At 46.2% G+C, this 17,704-nt stretch overlaps 1 protein-coding gene across 1 annotated transcript in view; it reads right to left on the reverse strand.

Annotated features, from left to right (window-relative positions):
• Positions 1-1,185: 1,185 nt before the first annotated feature.
• GRIN3A (glutamate ionotropic receptor NMDA type subunit 3A) overlaps positions 1,186-17,704 on the reverse strand; it is a 92,578-nt gene continuing 76,059 nt past the window's right edge. The window contains exons 8-10 of the mRNA XM_077816495.1: positions 7,844-8,008; positions 5,785-5,858; positions 1,186-1,522 (exon numbers count right to left, since the gene is read on the reverse strand). Of these exons, the coding sequence (XP_077672621.1) occupies positions 1,186-1,522; positions 5,785-5,858; positions 7,844-8,008 (576 nt within the window). The remainder of the gene's footprint in view (positions 1,523-5,784; positions 5,859-7,843; positions 8,009-17,704) is intronic.

The following is a 17,704-nucleotide window of genomic DNA, read 5'->3' on the forward strand; positions in this document are numbered from 1 at the left end:
TGCCTGCACATGGAGCCCTGTGACGTTCTGGGCAGGTGAAGGGTCTTCCCATATAGAGATCATTGCAGGAGCAGGGCCAGTGGGCCTGATTCTCTGTGGCCGTGCACCCTGAGCAAAATGCATGTAAGCACTGCTACTCTGAAATAACGATGGCTGACTAAACAGCAGAAAATCAGGCCTAATATAAAGCTTAAATATAATATCAGCCCCTAGCTCGATTGACTGTAGGCACATCAACTTGAATTCAACCCACCAAAGCAGCATCTTAATCAAGGACCTCTCCACCCCCACCGCCTCCCAAAATATCGGTCATTAAAGAAGGGCTTTGAAAAAGCCTACTTAGATTAAGATCTATAATTACGGCTTACTTTGCAAAAAGATTGAAAGCTAGCCAGGTATGAGATGATTAGAATCCATCCACTTCTGGATGTGGTGTGCACTGGGAATAATCCATCGGTTCTTGGGCCTCCATGGCCTATACTAAATAAAAACATTGTCTACATCACACAGGCTGTTGTCCCAAGGGGTGTGTTGTCAAGCATTATTTAAAAGTTAATAGAAATCCTGTTTAGATAAAGATTATTTGACGGCACTATCACTTAGGCTGATGTACTATCTATTTAGCTGCTGAATGGCTTAAACTTCTTCTCCGCATCTTCAGAATCCAAGAGGCAAATCAGTTCAGAGAGATGCATTTATAATAAATTCCCTTGAAATGACAGGTCTGATTCTCTCTTTCGCTAAGGTCCCTTAACTTGTCACTTACTCTCTCTCTCTCTCTCTATATATATATATACACACACAAACACACACACCCCAACAAGGGACATGAACTGCTGACCACTCTAGAATTTTTTTTAATTAATGCACAGAAAGGGCTAAAAAGTGGAAACTTCTTGTTTTAGTGCTATGTGAAGGAAACAGGACTGGTGTGCTCTGGATGCTCGCAGCTCTGCTAGTGCGAGGCTACCCTTTAGATGGTCATGGAACGAACGAGAGATTCATTCTTATGAAAGACCCAGAACCCTTCTAGGAACCAGGAGTACGTTTCCTGCTGCTCTTGCAGCGTCCGCTTTGCGGGACAGAGCCTTTATGAAGAACATATTGCTCTTTTATTCCCAAGCCTCTTTTCTGGCTTTATAAAAGTGCATTGCAAATTATACAGGGGGCCTGAGGTGGGGTGGCCTAGGGCTCTGCAGTCCTGTTTGTCCTCTGATACTCTTCCAGCTCAGATTTTCTCTTCATGGCTAGCTGCAGCTCCTGCTTGATTGCTTGAATCTGCTCCTCTAATTCAGTGAGCTCTCGGATCACTGAGGTCCTAGCAATATTCAGGGGATCTGCTTTCCCATTCGTTGTCAAGGGTGCTGGAGCCTCTCCCCTGAGTTGGGATAGCGGTATGTTTTGGTGCTGTCTGAGGGCCACTTCGTTTTGCCCTTCCTCGCTGCATATGTATTTTCTCCGGTGACAGTTGCCTGGGTTGGCAGCGTTCCACACCACGTGCTGGCTGTTACCCACGTTGGACCTGCACAAAGAATGGCTCGTTAAAATGAAACCATAACAGTTGCAGAGAGGGCCTTTCCCTGAGTCCTGCCCAACACTCCCCGCCTGTGCAATAGCCACCATTAAACAGCTGAGCTGCATTTCAAACTCCAAAAAGCTCAGCCTACCTGCTTGAATTTTGATTAACCTTCTGGCCGGCACAAATCATTTTGGCCGAAGAGGAAAAATCAGAACATGCAGTAATTTATATAGCACTCTGCATCTTCAAAGAGCTTAAAAACAATGACTGATTCATCCTCCCCTGGCCGCAGTGAAGTAGGTAAATACCATCATGTCCCATTTACAGACACAATTTTACAGATGATGAACTGGTTCATTTGCCTAAGGCCATAGTGAATGTCAGAGCAATGACTAGATCTCAAGAAGTCCTGGTGCTTAGGCCCCTTCTCAGATTACTAAACTCTGTACCATGCCTCTTTGGTCAACTTGATTCCTAAGCTGCTAAGTAGACTGATAAGGAACTTCCATTATGTGGCTCCCACTGGCAGAGAAATTTGCAGTGACACTGCATCCTAAATGCACACAAATGGTGTCAAAAATGATCAGACAAAGCCAATCTGCCAGACTCTCTAACTGCCTGGAAACCTCTGTGGCTAAGCTACTAGAGAACTTCAGTGATTCAGTCTTGAATGTTTCCAAGCTACTAAAGATGCCTGCTTGTGAGAGAGACACTGACTTATTTAGCAAATGAAATTTACCTGAGCACCCAAATGACTTGCTATAACAGAAGTGGACGGGTGAATTATTCTTCTTAGGGACAGACCCAAACTGAAACCCAAGGTCCCCCAAATCCCCAAACACTGGGAGTTTCTTGATCCAAATCCAGTTCTGGATCTGACTTTTACAGCTGGCTCCTAATTCTGATAATGGACTGAACCAAACCCTTGCATCTGAACGCTCCTGGCCGTTGAGACATTAGAAATCTGGAGCCAGATTGCAATTTGGTGATTTGGGCTTATCTTCAATCTCAATAAAACCAGAGCCAGTGAAAATCAGGAACATGAAAAAGCGGAGTATGTCACACTGATTTCATATGGGATCAAAGCTGAGGAGGGCTGACGGGATTGTCTAGCTAGCCTGCTATTAAAAGGAAAACTGGCTATGGATCTGATACTTCATCTTGAGTGAAAAGTTAAAAGCATTTCCTAAGTTTGTTTCTTTCAGTTCATTAAAACATGCTCATCCTAATGCTCCTAGGTGTACATACAAACATTTTACCAACTGCAATGTGACAGAGTCTGCAAGCAAAAACCTTCGCAAATCCCCTTAAACTTAAACCCTTCTGCCACCGTCAGCCATCCCTCCCTCTGCCAGAAAAAGCCAAGAAGAACAGAGTGAGCTGCACGTGGTGTGACGGGAAGGTGACCAATCTCAGTCTGTGAGGAATAAATGGAAGATGGGCCTATTGTGGCGGACATCTCACTGATGCCATTCCTCCTCCAGGGCATTCACCATCCAATCAGGAACTGTTCTCTGGGAGCTTCACTTTCCCTCCACTGGCGCAGTATTGGATGGGGAAAGAAGTAGCCCCAATCCATTTCAGGCTTTAAACCACAGCATGACTCCATCACTTCAGATTACACCCAGAAATCAATGGGCAGCTGGTTGGCGCAGGCTATGGAGCGCTCCTCCTCAGGAACAGCCCAGAGGAAGCAGGTAGCCTTGTCCTGCATTCTGCGTGTGTTTAGGAAGAGCACTCATGAGTGACTGCCTCTGTCTTTCCCGCCTCTTACAACCCAACACAAGAAGAGCCTTCCCAGGGCTTGACTACTGCTGCTTGTGGCGGTGGGGAGTGTGAAGAGGGGATGGAGGCAGTCGCTTGTCATGGGCTCACCCATTCAGAGTTGGAGGTAAGCGGGTATTGTGCTCGAGGCCAGGGTAAATGGAACCCCTTACAGTTCAGAGAGTGAGAATGTGCAGGCCTGCGGGCAGTGTGTTAAAAGAGCCTTTCTGATAGTGATGACTGAAGAAGATATCAGGGGACCCGTCTCGAGGGAAATAACACAACACGAGTTAATTCCATCTCTTTTCCTTTTCTGACCATTTGAAAGAGGACAGCCACCTGGAGGAATAAGAGAGTGTTCTTGTCTAATTAATTGGGGAGCACAGCACTGTCCCTTCCAATATTAGGACTCATTACAGCTGCGTTCCAGGTTATTGGGAGCCTTGAATTTAATTCACCAGGGTCTCGTCCACAGTGCAGTTAAAGGCATGATAAGCACAAGTGTTTTTGAACAGGCTTGTTGCTAGCAGGGTTCTAATTAGAGATGGCGAAAGTGCCTTTATATAAAAAAGCAACTTTTGTGACTCCCCTCCACCCCCCCCACCTTAATCATTCTGTATGGGAGTCAGGGCCTTGGCAGTGTGAGAAGCACGGTGTTTATTTTGCACCATTCGGCTTCTGAAAGCAGATTTTGCCTCAGAATGTTGTGCTTTTGAATGTATGAAGCTGCCATGGAGTCAAACTGGGTTTGTTATGGGGAGAAGACAGAGGAAGGGTGTGGCCAGTAGAGAGAGATACTGGCTGGCTCTTCCAGGGGAGTCAGGCAACCTTGCCTGGGGTGGATCAGGTAGCCCTGCAGCTAATCCTGATCAGATGGCTGGAGTCAATTATCAGACACCCCCTAAGAAGGAGTTGGGTGATTTTCATATAGGACTGGGAGAGTTCTGCTGGGAAGGAAAGTACAGCAGGAGAGGAGGCAGCTCCTGTAGTAGACCCTGGAGAGAGTCAAACCCCAGGTAGAAAGTCTGGAGGTACACTGGGAATACGGATCCAGCCCGTGGAGTCCCAGAATGGGGGAAGGACTCCAGGGAGGAAGCCCTGAAGCCCAGCTGCTTGGGCAGGAGCTGGGCCTCCAAGGAGAAAGTCTGGAGGGTCATTGCTGTACGAGAGGCAAGGGGAGCCCAGGAGGAGCAAAGGACCTTTTTGTTCTGTGTTTCCTTGGGGATTATTGTCAGTTTCTTACTAGTGGCCTGCCCGCCTGGGGGTGCGGGGGAGGCCAGATGTGGGGCGTTGTAGAGGCTGACCCTCCGTCATCTGTCAATCAACTAATTATTTTTTCCTGGTGTCATTTCAGTGGCGCCAAACTTTAACAAAACCCATGCGTAAGTGCTTGGCTCATGACCACAGAGCGGATCTTTCCCCGGACACGACTCATGGGAGATTTTCACTGTAAGTGGCAAGGGTGCTGTCTTGGCCGCTCCCTGCAGCTGGACTCCTCTGTACGAAGCAGTGCTGCCATCTAGAGATCATTTCTTAGCAGTACCACTTCAAAAAGATGGTATTGTTATAACCAGGGTCACTAGGTGGTGCTGTTGCACTAAGGATATGTCTATAGCACAAATGAAGGTGTGAATGTAACAGGTAGCCATATCCTTGCTAGTTTTAACCTAGCTAGGGTGGGTTTAAAAAAAAAAACAGTAGCGAAGAAATCGTGGCATGGGATAGTCCTATCAGTATGAGCCCACTGAGGACTTTAGGCTGCTGCCCATGGCAGGGTATGTGTGCTAAATCTTCACTACTCTTGTTACCTGTGCTAGATTAAAGCCAGCACACGTATGCCTGCCCACACTACAATCACACCTTCATTTGTGGTGTAGATGTACCCTAGTCTTTCAAATTCTTTTTCTTAGTGTGTGAGCAAGTGTTTAGTCTTAGGAAGATGTGCTGTCATATTGTCTTTGGTTATGCAAGGTTCTGTGTAGACACAGCTTCTGGAGACATGCAGCTGTGCAAACAGGAGGGGAGTTTGCTCTCTGAGTTGGTCTCTAATTAGAGTCAATGCCCAAGGTAGAGTTGCTCTATGTGACCTGGGCTGAGCTGAGATTCCTGGGAGAAGGGATTGCCCTGCATGCTATTTGACCATGTTAGGGCTGGTGTATATCTGTGACTAGAACAAGTTACACTTAAGGTATACCTAGATTCACAACTGGTAATGAGCATGGGGGCTGGTACTAGGTTTTGATTTATGATTGCAGTGTGGCTAAAGAATATTAGGGAATCTATGTATCTCTGTATTAAACTAATATCCATTTTCTGCTTCTCTTCGGGGATCTAAAGAACTGCAGCCTGCAACAATATTATTAGCTAATAGTCAAAGTACCATTTTTCTCTCTTGATTTATCTTTATCTCTGGGAGATGTTTAAGTTCATGGTCATATATCCAGTTCCAACAGATCTAGTTCCAAAATAAGCCTTTTTTTAAAAAGGCACACACAACTTACCTCTTTTCTACTCGTTTTGTCTTGGGTTGGTGTTTGTCCTCAGTGAATGAACTGTTTAACGCGCGATGCAGTCTCTAGAAGAAGTGAAACAGGAGTAATTAAACACAAGAAAAAAGAGCCCCCACCTCTGAGGGTAGGCAGACAACTATCTTTGTGTGGGATCCACCTGAATGTAGCTTCTTATTTTGCACATTCAGGGATACAGACACGATGCCCAGCTCATATTCATTGTCTGAAAGGTCTCCTATTTCTGGAGCAAGAGTGGTTGATTTCCTAATGTACACTTCGTTAAAGACCTTGTATCAGAAAGTAATGTATCCATTAGATAAGAGACCCCAAGGCAGAAAGATAAATATATTTTCCCCACTTTATTACAAGCACAGTGCCAAAGGAGGTGAACCCACATTTTTATAGATGCATAGAAAGCTTGGGAACCAATGTACTGATAAACATGATATTACTTAGAATTCATGCTAGTTTGTAGCATATTAAAGTTCAAACTGTCCCAAAGCTCAAGGGGTTTTGGTTCAGGCTTTTTACACAAACTAGTTGTGTGTCTTTAAGAAAACAAACGCACTGAAGAACAACAACCCTCCCCCCTCTTTTTTCATATTCTAGTTTTTATAGATAAACGGTTGTCTTTGCTTAATTTGGACCTTCCAACAATGACTCAGTCCTCAGACAATCAAATGAGGTCTTCCTCAAAATGCTTTCACCTGACTAGTGATGTATAAGATACAGAGATCCACAGCCATTCTCCTTTATAACTTGCTCTGTGCTACTGACAAAATACAACTTGTTGCTGGAGTCGGTCGCTCACTGGACTTCTAGCAGTTCACTCTAGGCAAGATCTTCAGTTGGTGTAAGGTGACTTAGCTCAGTTAAGGTCAATGATACTGCATGGTGATACACCAGCTGAGGACCTGATAGAATTGAGAGAGGCAATCTCTATGTTCCAGCAAACGCTGCCTTCGCTCAATTGTATACAGAAATACAGCCCAGGAGTTTCCATGATGTCTCCGATGATCACCTCTAGAATGTGGTAGGGCTAGAGATGGGGGGGTGGGGGGGTAATACCACAGGACTGACACTGCTCAACTTGGGAAAGGCAGTCTCACAATGCAGCTAGCACAGAAAGCCAACTGCGCAGTGTTTGGGTTATAAAACAGCAGCGATTGAGAAGCAAAAAGAAGTGTGTGTTGGGGGGGGGAGGGTTCATTTTACGCTATGTACTTCATAATTGCAAATACTTCAAGTCCCCTCTGATGCTTCTCTTTTCAATGTTAAATAATCTTCATCTCAAACTCTCATATGTAGTCCCTAGCATCCTCCTAACTCTAACATCATTGACCTTCTCTGGACCTTTTCTGTAACTTCCTGACAGTGGCAGGACCAAATTAAACACGAACACCAGATAACATTGTAGCATTATTCAATATCTACTGGTAGTGTTATTGTATAATTTCCTACATTGTTTTCTTTCCCATTTTTAGTCCAACATGTTGGCCTAGATTCTTATATATACTAGGTCTCTTTACACTACTAAGGGGCCTTAATGTAAATGAAAATAAGGCCCCTCATTTTCAGTGCTGCTGTATATTGAGCAGCGTATGTGGAAGTCTGGACTTCTCTTGCTAATGTGCATCGCCATCATCACACCTCTGAGCCACCTAGCCCGCTTGGAGGCTACTTTGAAAACTTCACCTGCAGTGCCATGAGTAAATGTTCCCATCCCAGTGTCTACTTCCTCCCCCTCATCATTAAAGAGCGATTGACTGGTCTGAGAAATGACACTGATATATCTTTGATTGGTTACCTTTGATAATAACAGAAGGGGCGCTAGAGATAGTGTACCTGCTCCGACCAAAGTCATTGGTAAAATTTGCAACATCAACTGCAACAGGTTCTGTTAGAACAGCAAAGCTACTAATAATAGAGACAATGCCCATTGAAACCAATGGTAGTCTGTCCATTGACTTCAGTGGCTTTGGATCAGGCTTTTACTGAACAGCTCTGGAAACATTTGATGGAATTACCAGCGAACTTCTCGAATACGTACCTGGCTGGTATGGAGCCAGTATTTCAGCTTGGATTTCTTTTTGATTCGTGGTAGGACCAGTCTGTGTACTACATGTTCTCCAAAGGTGGTGAGAATGGACAAGACAAATCCAATGCATAACATCACAAAGAGTCCGGAGAAGTGCTTAATGCCCATTTGCAGTGTCTGTGCAAAATAAAATGCCCTCTTGGTGTATTTTAATATACATAGTATACATTGCATTTTCAAATGAGGAAATATCGTCTCAGTGAGCATGCATTAGCCAAATCATAACAGGTGCATAATGGACTGATTGTCATTCACAATCAGGCCCTTTTATACCACCCTGGCTGCCTTACGGTTCTTTGCACTGTCAGAGTGGTGAACAGGGACCTTGCTGTAAATATGAATCTGTGCCACTGCTTGGCAAAACATCATCACAGGATTGAGGACCAAGGCTTTAGTCAGCAGAGAGTCAAGAGTGAGTGTTAGTGGGATTTTTTTTAAGGCAATGGTAATGATTTCCTGTTCCTGGCTAAGTGCAAAAGAGGGAAGTAATCAAGGAGAAACTTGCATGTCACATTCATGGCAGCCTCAGCTCCTTTAATTAACTAAGCTGCGTATCGATCCTCATTTCATAGTCGTGAAAGTTGACTGCAGTTAAGGAAAAGGGGAAAGATTTTCTCCCCCACCCTGTAGTTTACAGGAATTGGGTAGAATCCCTTTCAATAGTTTGTGAGCCCTCTACTGGTGCTTACTGTGTTCTAAATTTTAGAAACCAAGCAGTGTGTGTGTGTGTGTGTGGGGAGGGGGCTAGGCCTTGCATGTTGGGTATATTCAATATTATATAGTCTTTGTGTATTACGGAACATTGGGTCTGTTGTTCTTTAATCATTGCCCCTCAACCAGCTGAGGAACATTGCCAAGAATAAAAATCAGTGCCCAGCCATTAAAAACAGATTCCCTGTGGCTATAAACAGAAGAGCGGACTATACAGGTTAGCTAACTCTGGATTTCTAACAAAGAGGTAGGACTGTGTGTCTTTAATTCACACTCTTTTGGGGATATTATATAACCCCAGCACGTTAGGCCCTGTCTATGCTGGGGTGTTTTGCATTGCTATAAGTACATCCAAGTGCAAATTTCCCTTGTCTGGACAAGTCCCTAGATTAATATTTGGATACCTTCTTGGGGTTTCTTTTAGGGTTACAATGACATTTCCAAAACAGTAGTGGATTAGTGCCAAATCCACTGACGCTTAGTGCTGGAGGGTCTCCCCGTGCATTTTGTTTCAGGAGATTTGTAGTGGAGTCTTTCCGTTTTCAGTGTTTTGAAGCACTGTGATACAAGGTCAGCAGCGGATCGGACTTTAACAACAGCTCCAGCCCATCTCAGTTAACCTCTTCTCTTTTCCCCATCTTTGATGCCAGCTAAGAGACCGTCACTCCAGCTCAAGGGAAACGGAACATGCCCCTTTTTGGTGGCCTTATGTGAAGTGGTGTAGGTGTCCATGGCCATATATAAGTGGTGCGGCATCCCGTAGGCAACAGAGATCCTTCAGTGGCCTGAAATGCTGCCTTTGTGGTTGCTATAGGCTGCCGAGCAACCATGTCACACCTGAAAATCTGGGCCAGGGCTTACAAAATAGAATAATAAAACTCTGGCAAACAAAGACCAAAGCCTGTGAATAAATCATATCCTAATATCAACCACTGCTAGACAACTGAAGGGTTGAGAATGTTCATCCTTGATCTTGTTCCATTTTGACATCCTTGAGACTGAGGTGCAGAAAAAATATTCAGGACCAGATTGACAGCTGGCATAAATCAATGTAGCTCCATTGTCTTCAATAGAGAGTGATTGGCACTACTGAGGGTCTGGCCCAATATTTTGTCAGCCCTACTGAACTCATTCGCAGCTTAGCTGGATATAGGCTAAAGAAATCTCAGCAAGGGTGTCTCTGATGCATTGTTATTTGTTGTTTATGGTTCTTTAAATTGCCCCAAACAAGACATCTTTCTCTATTAGTCCATGAAATGCCAAAGTAAGCATGAAAAATACTTCATCTGGCGATAAAAGGAAGATAAACACAATGAAGCAGCCACCCATCAAAGGCCACACTTTAGAGATACATTTCAGGAATAAGTTAAACAGGACAAGTAGGAGGGGGAGAAAATAATTACCACACCGTGTCTTGGAGAGTATGAAATGATTCAACACAATAAGAGGTGTATGAACCATTATAAATTGTGAATTTTTTTAGCTGTTTATACTGCACAACACATAAATCAAGAGAACAGAGATACAGTGCATCTTATTATACGTTGCTGTCTTGTTTTACATCACCACACTTCAGAACACATAGCAGAAGGGCAAGCTTTGCTACTCACTGTGTAGAATGCATACGTGTTCAGCTGTATTTTCAGACAGAACAGACAGAATTGAATAAACTGGTTTTTCTATATCACAGCTGTCTTCTGAGCAGGATTGAAATGTAAAACGGTGTGTCACAGGTCCTATACTGCCAGCAGAAATTCCCTTGTTTTTATTTGTATCATGTTTGTATTGCAGTAGCACCTAAAAGCCACAGATCTAGACCAGGACTCAGTGTGCTAGGTACTGTACATCCACAGAACAAAAAGACAATCTCTGCCTCAAAGAATTTACAACCCAAGTTCAAGGGGTTGTAGCTGTGTTTTGGGAGCAAGAGGTTCTGAAATCTATCCATGCTGTGGCTATGAAGTTCTGAGCAACCATAGTGGGCACTCAAGCAACAACTCTGGCCAAAAGATGGCCATGGAGTTATGATGCTATTCGTTACTCTCTCCAAACTGTTTGCTGCTAACTAATGGGAAAAACAGCAGCTAGAAAGGCATAGAAATGCAAGAATTAGGAAAGTCTATATCCACCTATTTATACATTCTGGGAGAGAGATACTTACTAATTCCTCCCCTGCAATTCCTTGCAAAATGATAACTTTTCTAGTTTTGTGTGTGCACATGTGAATTTTCCTTTAAAAGGTGATGGTTTGTGTTAAATGGTTCTGTGCAATAAATGCCACAAGTCACACGTAAGCAGAGAAAAATATCAAGGTAGGAAGAAGAGCTGAGAATCAGCAGCAGTCTAGTTATTTCTTTCAGCTTTGCCTGGAAAATCAACAAGTTCTTTTACCTTCCTGCTAAAGGAAATCATGTTTGTTTGGTGGCATGTCTGGCGGCACAACGAGCTGAGGCTGCGGAGGAGAGGTGACAACAGGGGAGGGGCCGGGGCTAGCCTCCCTGGCTGGGAGCTCAAGGGCTAGGCAGGTTGGTCCCGTGGGCTGGATGTGGCCCATGGGCCATAGTTTGCCCACCTCTGCTCTAAAGCCCATTACTATGCTCTTGCGACATCCACATGTCTTCTTCAATGGCACATGCAATAATTACTCCAAGTAAAAATACAGCCAGTGCAAACTTTGTCCAATAAACCAGACTGAGATTTTTGGATAATCAAACCGAGGTAAATTTAAGGGGGGAACTCAAGTCCAGCATTCAATTAAACAAAAAAGAGAGAACCTGCGAAGAAATTATTCAAATAGAAGGAAGACCTGCAACTAACAAGAGATTCATGCAGAGAAAACACTTGCTATCCAACCCCAAGTCCATCAAATATCCTAGTCCTCAAAGAAAAGAAAAGAGAGAGAACAAATCGAACTCTCAAGGGAGTATAAGCTAGCCCTTTGTCTGCAATAGGCTTCCATTGTTGGTCCCACTGCTGAATGGTATCAGTGGTTGCAATGGTGAGACATTTTAGAGCAAAAGTGTAGTGTAAACAACTTAGGGCAGTGAGTCTCGCTGCAATGGTTAGAGCCAGGAATAACGTGCAAATATTTTGCAGGGTCTGTCACATAGCTCTACAAATGCAGCTGAGCCCTGATCATTATGAATCCTGCCATCCTAGTCTTTGTTCTACCTTTGGCAGAGACTTGATTTTTTTCAGTATAGAAAAATTCATTCAAGGCTAGGACTCTCAGACTTAATTGAATTGCTGTCTATGCCAATTTGGACTTGAGACTACTCAGATACTAGGCTCCTTTGCTTTTCCCATGATTAGAGATAACAAAGAATACCCTACAAATAGCAACACTTACCGGGAAGTGTACGGGGCAATGTGAGTCGATGAACTCATTCACAGGCACCTCTACAAGGCAGGTCTTCCAAGAATGATTTTCTGGTGCTAGCCAGCATTGACCGACATGATAACATAACCCCTGTGAGCACTTCTACTGAAGGGGCTTCTAAAAGTCAAGGAAGGTAAAGAGGCTGCCAACCTCTGGGCCACCAAACTCTTTCCTGTGATTTCCCTCCTGCGTTTCGAGGCATTCCAACTTCCCCAGACTCAGTTTAGCTTGTGCCTTTCCAAGACGACTCTGTTTTCTAATGTCATTTTAAATGATCAAGGAGCTGCCAGATAAGGGGAGGTGGAAGGGGCAGTCAGCCACCTCTGCCACAGAAAAGAACAGGTCCCGAGGGTAAGATGAGAAAAGAATGATGAGTAGAAAGAAAAATCTTGAAATGAATCTAAAGAGAAATTAATCCTCCAAAGTACAGGAGTGCAGATGTATAAGGTTTGGTAATATCCTACAGGAGTGGTGACAAAATGGGAAGATGGATATTTCATCAGTTTAGGGGCCATATCGATCAATATTTCACTCATGTATATTCCGTTTTATGCTACTATTCTTAATTGACATGTGCAATGTGTAGCTGGCCAAATATTCATCCAAAAGCAATAAAAATATGAAGCCATTCACTGTGTAGGTCTCAGTGTGGACCATACATGATGATTAACATCCTATTAATTAAAGATCACCCTCTTTCAGCCAGGATAGGCTGCACAGGGGCTAGCTGAATTCACATGATGGGAATGGAGAATTATACTGAGCACTATCTGGTGGACCATGCAGAAGGGCACTGGTGTTACCAGTTCTCTGACTCCCTGAATGCTGCTGTTTCTCTGATCAGCTCTGCTGCTTGGGCCATTGTGCACTCTTAAGAGAAAGAGGAACAATTATGAATCTTCACATGTTCCTGTTCTTTATAAACCACTCCTGTTTTTGGTTTTCCTCACTTACCCAATACACAGGGAGGTGATAGTGAGAACCGCATGAAACCCATCAGTTTGTCTGGGTCACGCAAACAGGTTTTTTTAGGTTGATCCAAGTGAATTGTCCACCTCATGATAACCTGGGGAAACTGCAAACACAAGATTTGCATAGCTGTCATGCATTTGCATTTGCCGAGCCTTTCTTTGGACAACAAACAGAAGTTTCCAGACCACAGGTCCTGGTTCTCATAGGGGACTTCAATCACCCTGACATTGGCTGGGAGAGCAATACAGCAGTGCACAGACAATCCAGGAAGTTTTTGGAGAGTGTTGGGGACAACTTCCTGGTGCAAGTGCTGGAGGAACCAACCAGGGGCCATTCTCCTCTTGACCTGCTGCTCACAAAAAGGGAAGAATTGGTAGGGGACGTAGAAGTGGGTAGCTACCTGGGCGGCAGTGACCATGAGATAGTCGAGTTCAGGATCCTGATGAAAGGAAGGAAGGAGAGCAGCAGAATATGTTCCCTGAACTTCAGAAAAGCCCACTTTGACTCCCTCAGGGAGCTGATGGGCAGGATCCCCTGGGAGGCTAATATGAGTGGGAAAGGAGTCCAGGAGAGCTGGCTGTATTTTAAAGAAACCTTATTGAGGGCACAGGAACAAACCATCTCAATGTGCAGAAAGAATAGCAAATATGGCAGGCAACCAGCTTGACTTAACAGAGAAATCTTCGGTGAGCTTAAACACAAAAAGGAAGCTTACAAGAAGTGGAAACGTGGATAGATAACTAAGGAGGAGTATAAAAAATATTGCTCAAGCATGCAGGTGTGTAATCAGGAAGGCCAAAGCACAATTGGAGTTGCAGCTAGGAAGGGATGTGAAGGGAACAAGAAGGGTTTCTACAGGTATGTTAGCAACAAGAAGAAGGTCAGGGAAAGTGTGGAACCCTCACTGAATGGGGGGAGGCAACCTAGTGACAGATGATGTGGAAAAAGCTGAAGTACTCAATGCTTTTTTTGCCTTGGTCTTCACAGACAAGGTCAGCTCCCAGACTGCTGCACTGGGCAACATGGTATGGGGAGGAGGTGAGCAGCCCTCAGTGGTGAAAGAACAGATTAAGGACTATTTAGAAAAGCTGGACGTGCCAAAGTCCATGCCTCCGGATCTAATGCATCCGAGGGTGCTGAGGGAGTTGGCTGATGTGATTGCAGGTCCATTGGCCATTATCTTTGAAAACTCATGGCGATTGGGGGAGGTCCTGGACGATTAGGAAAAGGCAAATATAGTGCCCATCTTTAACAACTGGAAGAAGGAGAATCTGGGGAACGACAGACCGGTCAGCCTCAGTCCCTGGAAAAATCATGGAGCAGGTCCTCAAGGAATCCATTTTGAAGCACTTGGAAGGTGATCAGGAACAGTCAACAGGGATTCACCAAGGGCAAGTCATGCCTGACCAACCTGATTGCCTTCTATGACGAGATAACTGGCTCTGTGGGTATGGGGAAAGCAGTGGACGTGACATACCTTCACTTTAGCAAAGCTTTTGATACGGTCTCCCACAATATTCTTGCCAGCAAGTTAAAGAAGTGTGGATTGGATGAAGGGACTATAAGGTGGTGGAGTGAGGCGGTGTGGTGCCCCACCACCCCACCGAGGGAAGAACCTCCCCAGACACCAAAGTGGGTGGAGCCAGTGGATCCTGCGCCCGCCCCCCAGAGGTCAAGGTGCAGGACAGGAAGTAGAAAAGCCCAACCCTGGAGCTCAGCAGCCGGAGAGACCAGATGCCTGTGGCCTGGCTCCGACTTGGGAGACCCAGGCAAGCCGCGGCCAACCTGAGGACTGGCCGGACCGGCCAATGCCTGACGCCGATCGACGCCCAGAGGAGCTGCCAAGCCTACCTCTCGCCGGCAACCCAGAGGAGTGGCCAAGCCTACCCCTTGCCGGCGACCCAGAGGAGTGGCCAAGCCTACCCCTTGCCGGCGACCCAGAGGAGTGGCCAAGCCTACCCCTTGCCGGCGACCCAGAGGAGTGGCCAAGTCTATCCCTCGCTGGCGACCCAGAGGAGCCCAAGGTGCTGGAACCCTCCGAGGACACCACCCTGACCCAGGTACCCTACGAGGGGGAGTCTGGCAGTAGCCCGGGGGCAGCCGACCCCAGTCTGGCTGCAGCAATGCCAGAGCCCATGTCCGTGAGTTGCGGCCGGGATCCCCACTGACACAGCAGCGGGTCCTCGACCGCTGCTAGGGCCCCGGGCTGGGACGCAGTGGAGTGGGTGGGCCTGTGGCCCCCCTGCCACCCACCTTGCAGGTGGCCATCTCCCCCTCCCCCTGGTCACTCAAAGCCAGGAGCCCGGGCTTATATTGACTGTTTGCTCAGCCCCTGCCTGAGGGCCTGAGCCCCTGACTGTTTCTTTGCTGCCCCGCCCTGACCCAGGGCCTGGGTTTATATCAAACTGCTTGCGGCACCCAGCCTGAAGGCCTGGGCCGTAGACTGGGTATTCCCCAACCCAGCCGAGAGTGTAGTGAGGCGGTTTGGCGCCCCACCACCCCGCTGAGGGACGAGCCCCGGCTGAGTTCCCTTACAAGTGGATAGAAAGCTGGCTAGATCATCAGGCTTAATGGTAGTGATCAATGGCTCGATGTCTAGTTGGCAGACGGTATCGAGCAGAGTGCCCCAAGGGTTGGTCCTGGGGACGGTTTTGTTCAACATCTTCATTAATGATCCAGATGATGGGATGGATTGCACCCTCAGCAAGTTCGTGGATGACACTATGCTATGGGGAGAGGTAGATATGCTGGAGGGTAGGGATAGGGTCCAGAGTTACCTAGATCAGTGTTTCCCAAACTTGGGACACCGCTTGTTCAGGGAAAGCCCCTGGCGGGCGGGGCAGGTTTGTTTACCTGCCGTGTCCGCAGGTTTGGCCGATCGCGGCTCCCACTGGCTGCGGTTCGCCGCTGCAGGCCAATGGGGGCTGCAGGAAGCGGCGCAGGCCGAGAGACATACTGGCTGCTGCTTCCCACAGCCCCCATTGGCCTGGAGCGACGAACCGCGGCCAGTGGGAGCCGCGATCGGCCAAACCTGCGGACGCGGCAGGTAAACAAACCGGCCCCGCCCACCAGGGGCTTTCCCTGAACAAGCGGCGTCCCAAGTGTGGGAAACACTGACCTAGACAAATTGGAGGATTGGGCCAAAAGAAATCTGATGAGGTTCAGCAAGGACAAGTGCAGAGTCCTGCACTTAGGACGGAAGAATCCCATGCACTGCTACAGGCTGGGGACCGACTGGCTAAGCGGCAGTTCTGCAGAAAAGGACCTGGGGATTACAGTGGAATGAAAAGCTGGATATGAGTTAGCAGTGTGACCTTGTTGCCCAGAAGGCTAATGGCATATTGGGCTGCATTAGTAGGAGCATTGCCAGCAGATCGAGGGAAGTGATCATTCCCCTCTATTGGGCAATGGTGAGGCCCCATCTGGAGTATTGAGTCCAGTTTGGGCTCCCACTACAGAAAGGATGTGGCCAAATTTGGAGAGAGTCCAGCGGAGGGCAATGAAAATGGTGAGGGGGCTGGGGCACATGGCTTATGAGGAGAGGCTGGGGTTCCAAAGAGGATGGAGCTTGGCTGTTCTCAGTGCTGGCAGATTACAAAACAAGGAGCAATGGTCTCAAGTTGCAGTGGGGGATGTCTAGGTTGGATATTAGGAAACACTATTTCACTAGGAGGGTGGTGAAGCACTGGAATGGGTTAACTTGGGAGGTGGTGGAATCTCCATCCTTAGAAGTTTTTAAGGCCTGGCTTGACAAAGCCCTGGCTGGGATGATTTAGTTGGTGGTGGTCCTGCTTTGAGCAGGGGGTTGGAGAAGATGACCTCCTGAGGTTTCTTCCAACCCTAATCTTCTATGATTCTTCTATGTGAAACCATAAATCACCCTGGATCTGCTGGAGACTGGGCCCAGACTTGCTCAAACGTTTTGGCAACTCCGGCAAATTTCTCCAAGACTGTAGTCCAAGTTTTGAATTTGCATTACAACCACAAACCAGGCAGATGTCACAGGGTCTCAGCCTTAATTGCAAAGGTGTTTCACAGCTCTATTAATAAAGCATTGTGTTGGGAATAATATTTAAGAAAGCATGAATTTTACATGTATATTAATGTCATTGTAATAAAATAATATGTTCAAATTTTCATTCCGAGAAAATTCCAGCATTCAGGTTAAAAATATTACACACATGGAGAATGAGGGAGTTATCTGCATTTTTTTAATGAACATCTTATGCACCTGAGTTTATCTGTTATCTAGTATCCTGTCTCACTGCAAAGAGTTTACTCAAAGGATGCTGGTAGGGAGGAAAACAAACAGCAAATGCAACAATGGCAAAGATAAAATACAGTTGGAGAATAGGTAAGATCCTGGAGGAAACAATGGTCATGGTGCGATCGTTATTTTTATGTGTATTACCGTAGTACCTAGGAGTCCCAGTCATGGAGCAGGACCCCATTGTACTAGGTGCTGTACAAACAGAAGAAAGATACAGTCTCTGCCCCAGAGAACTTACAATTTAACTGGGGAATGCTCCTGCCTGGCTCCAGCAAGGCTAGCAAGGTCTAGTCTTCCCAGGCCCAAAAACAGGATCAAAGGGGATACTAAAACCATGAAGATCCTGGTCTAGGGAGGAAGTGGGTTGAGTGGGCAGTGGTGGCTGAAGAGGAGTCTCTGACACAGAGACAGAGAAAGCTGCAGGGGTCTGTCACTCCATGCCTCGAAGTAGGATGGTCTGGCCTCAGTGGAACTTATCCAA

This window comes from Eretmochelys imbricata, chromosome 5 (assembly GCF_965152235.1).
Source record: "Eretmochelys imbricata isolate rEreImb1 chromosome 5, rEreImb1.hap1, whole genome shotgun sequence".
NCBI lineage: Eukaryota > Metazoa > Chordata > Testudines > Cheloniidae > Eretmochelys > Eretmochelys imbricata.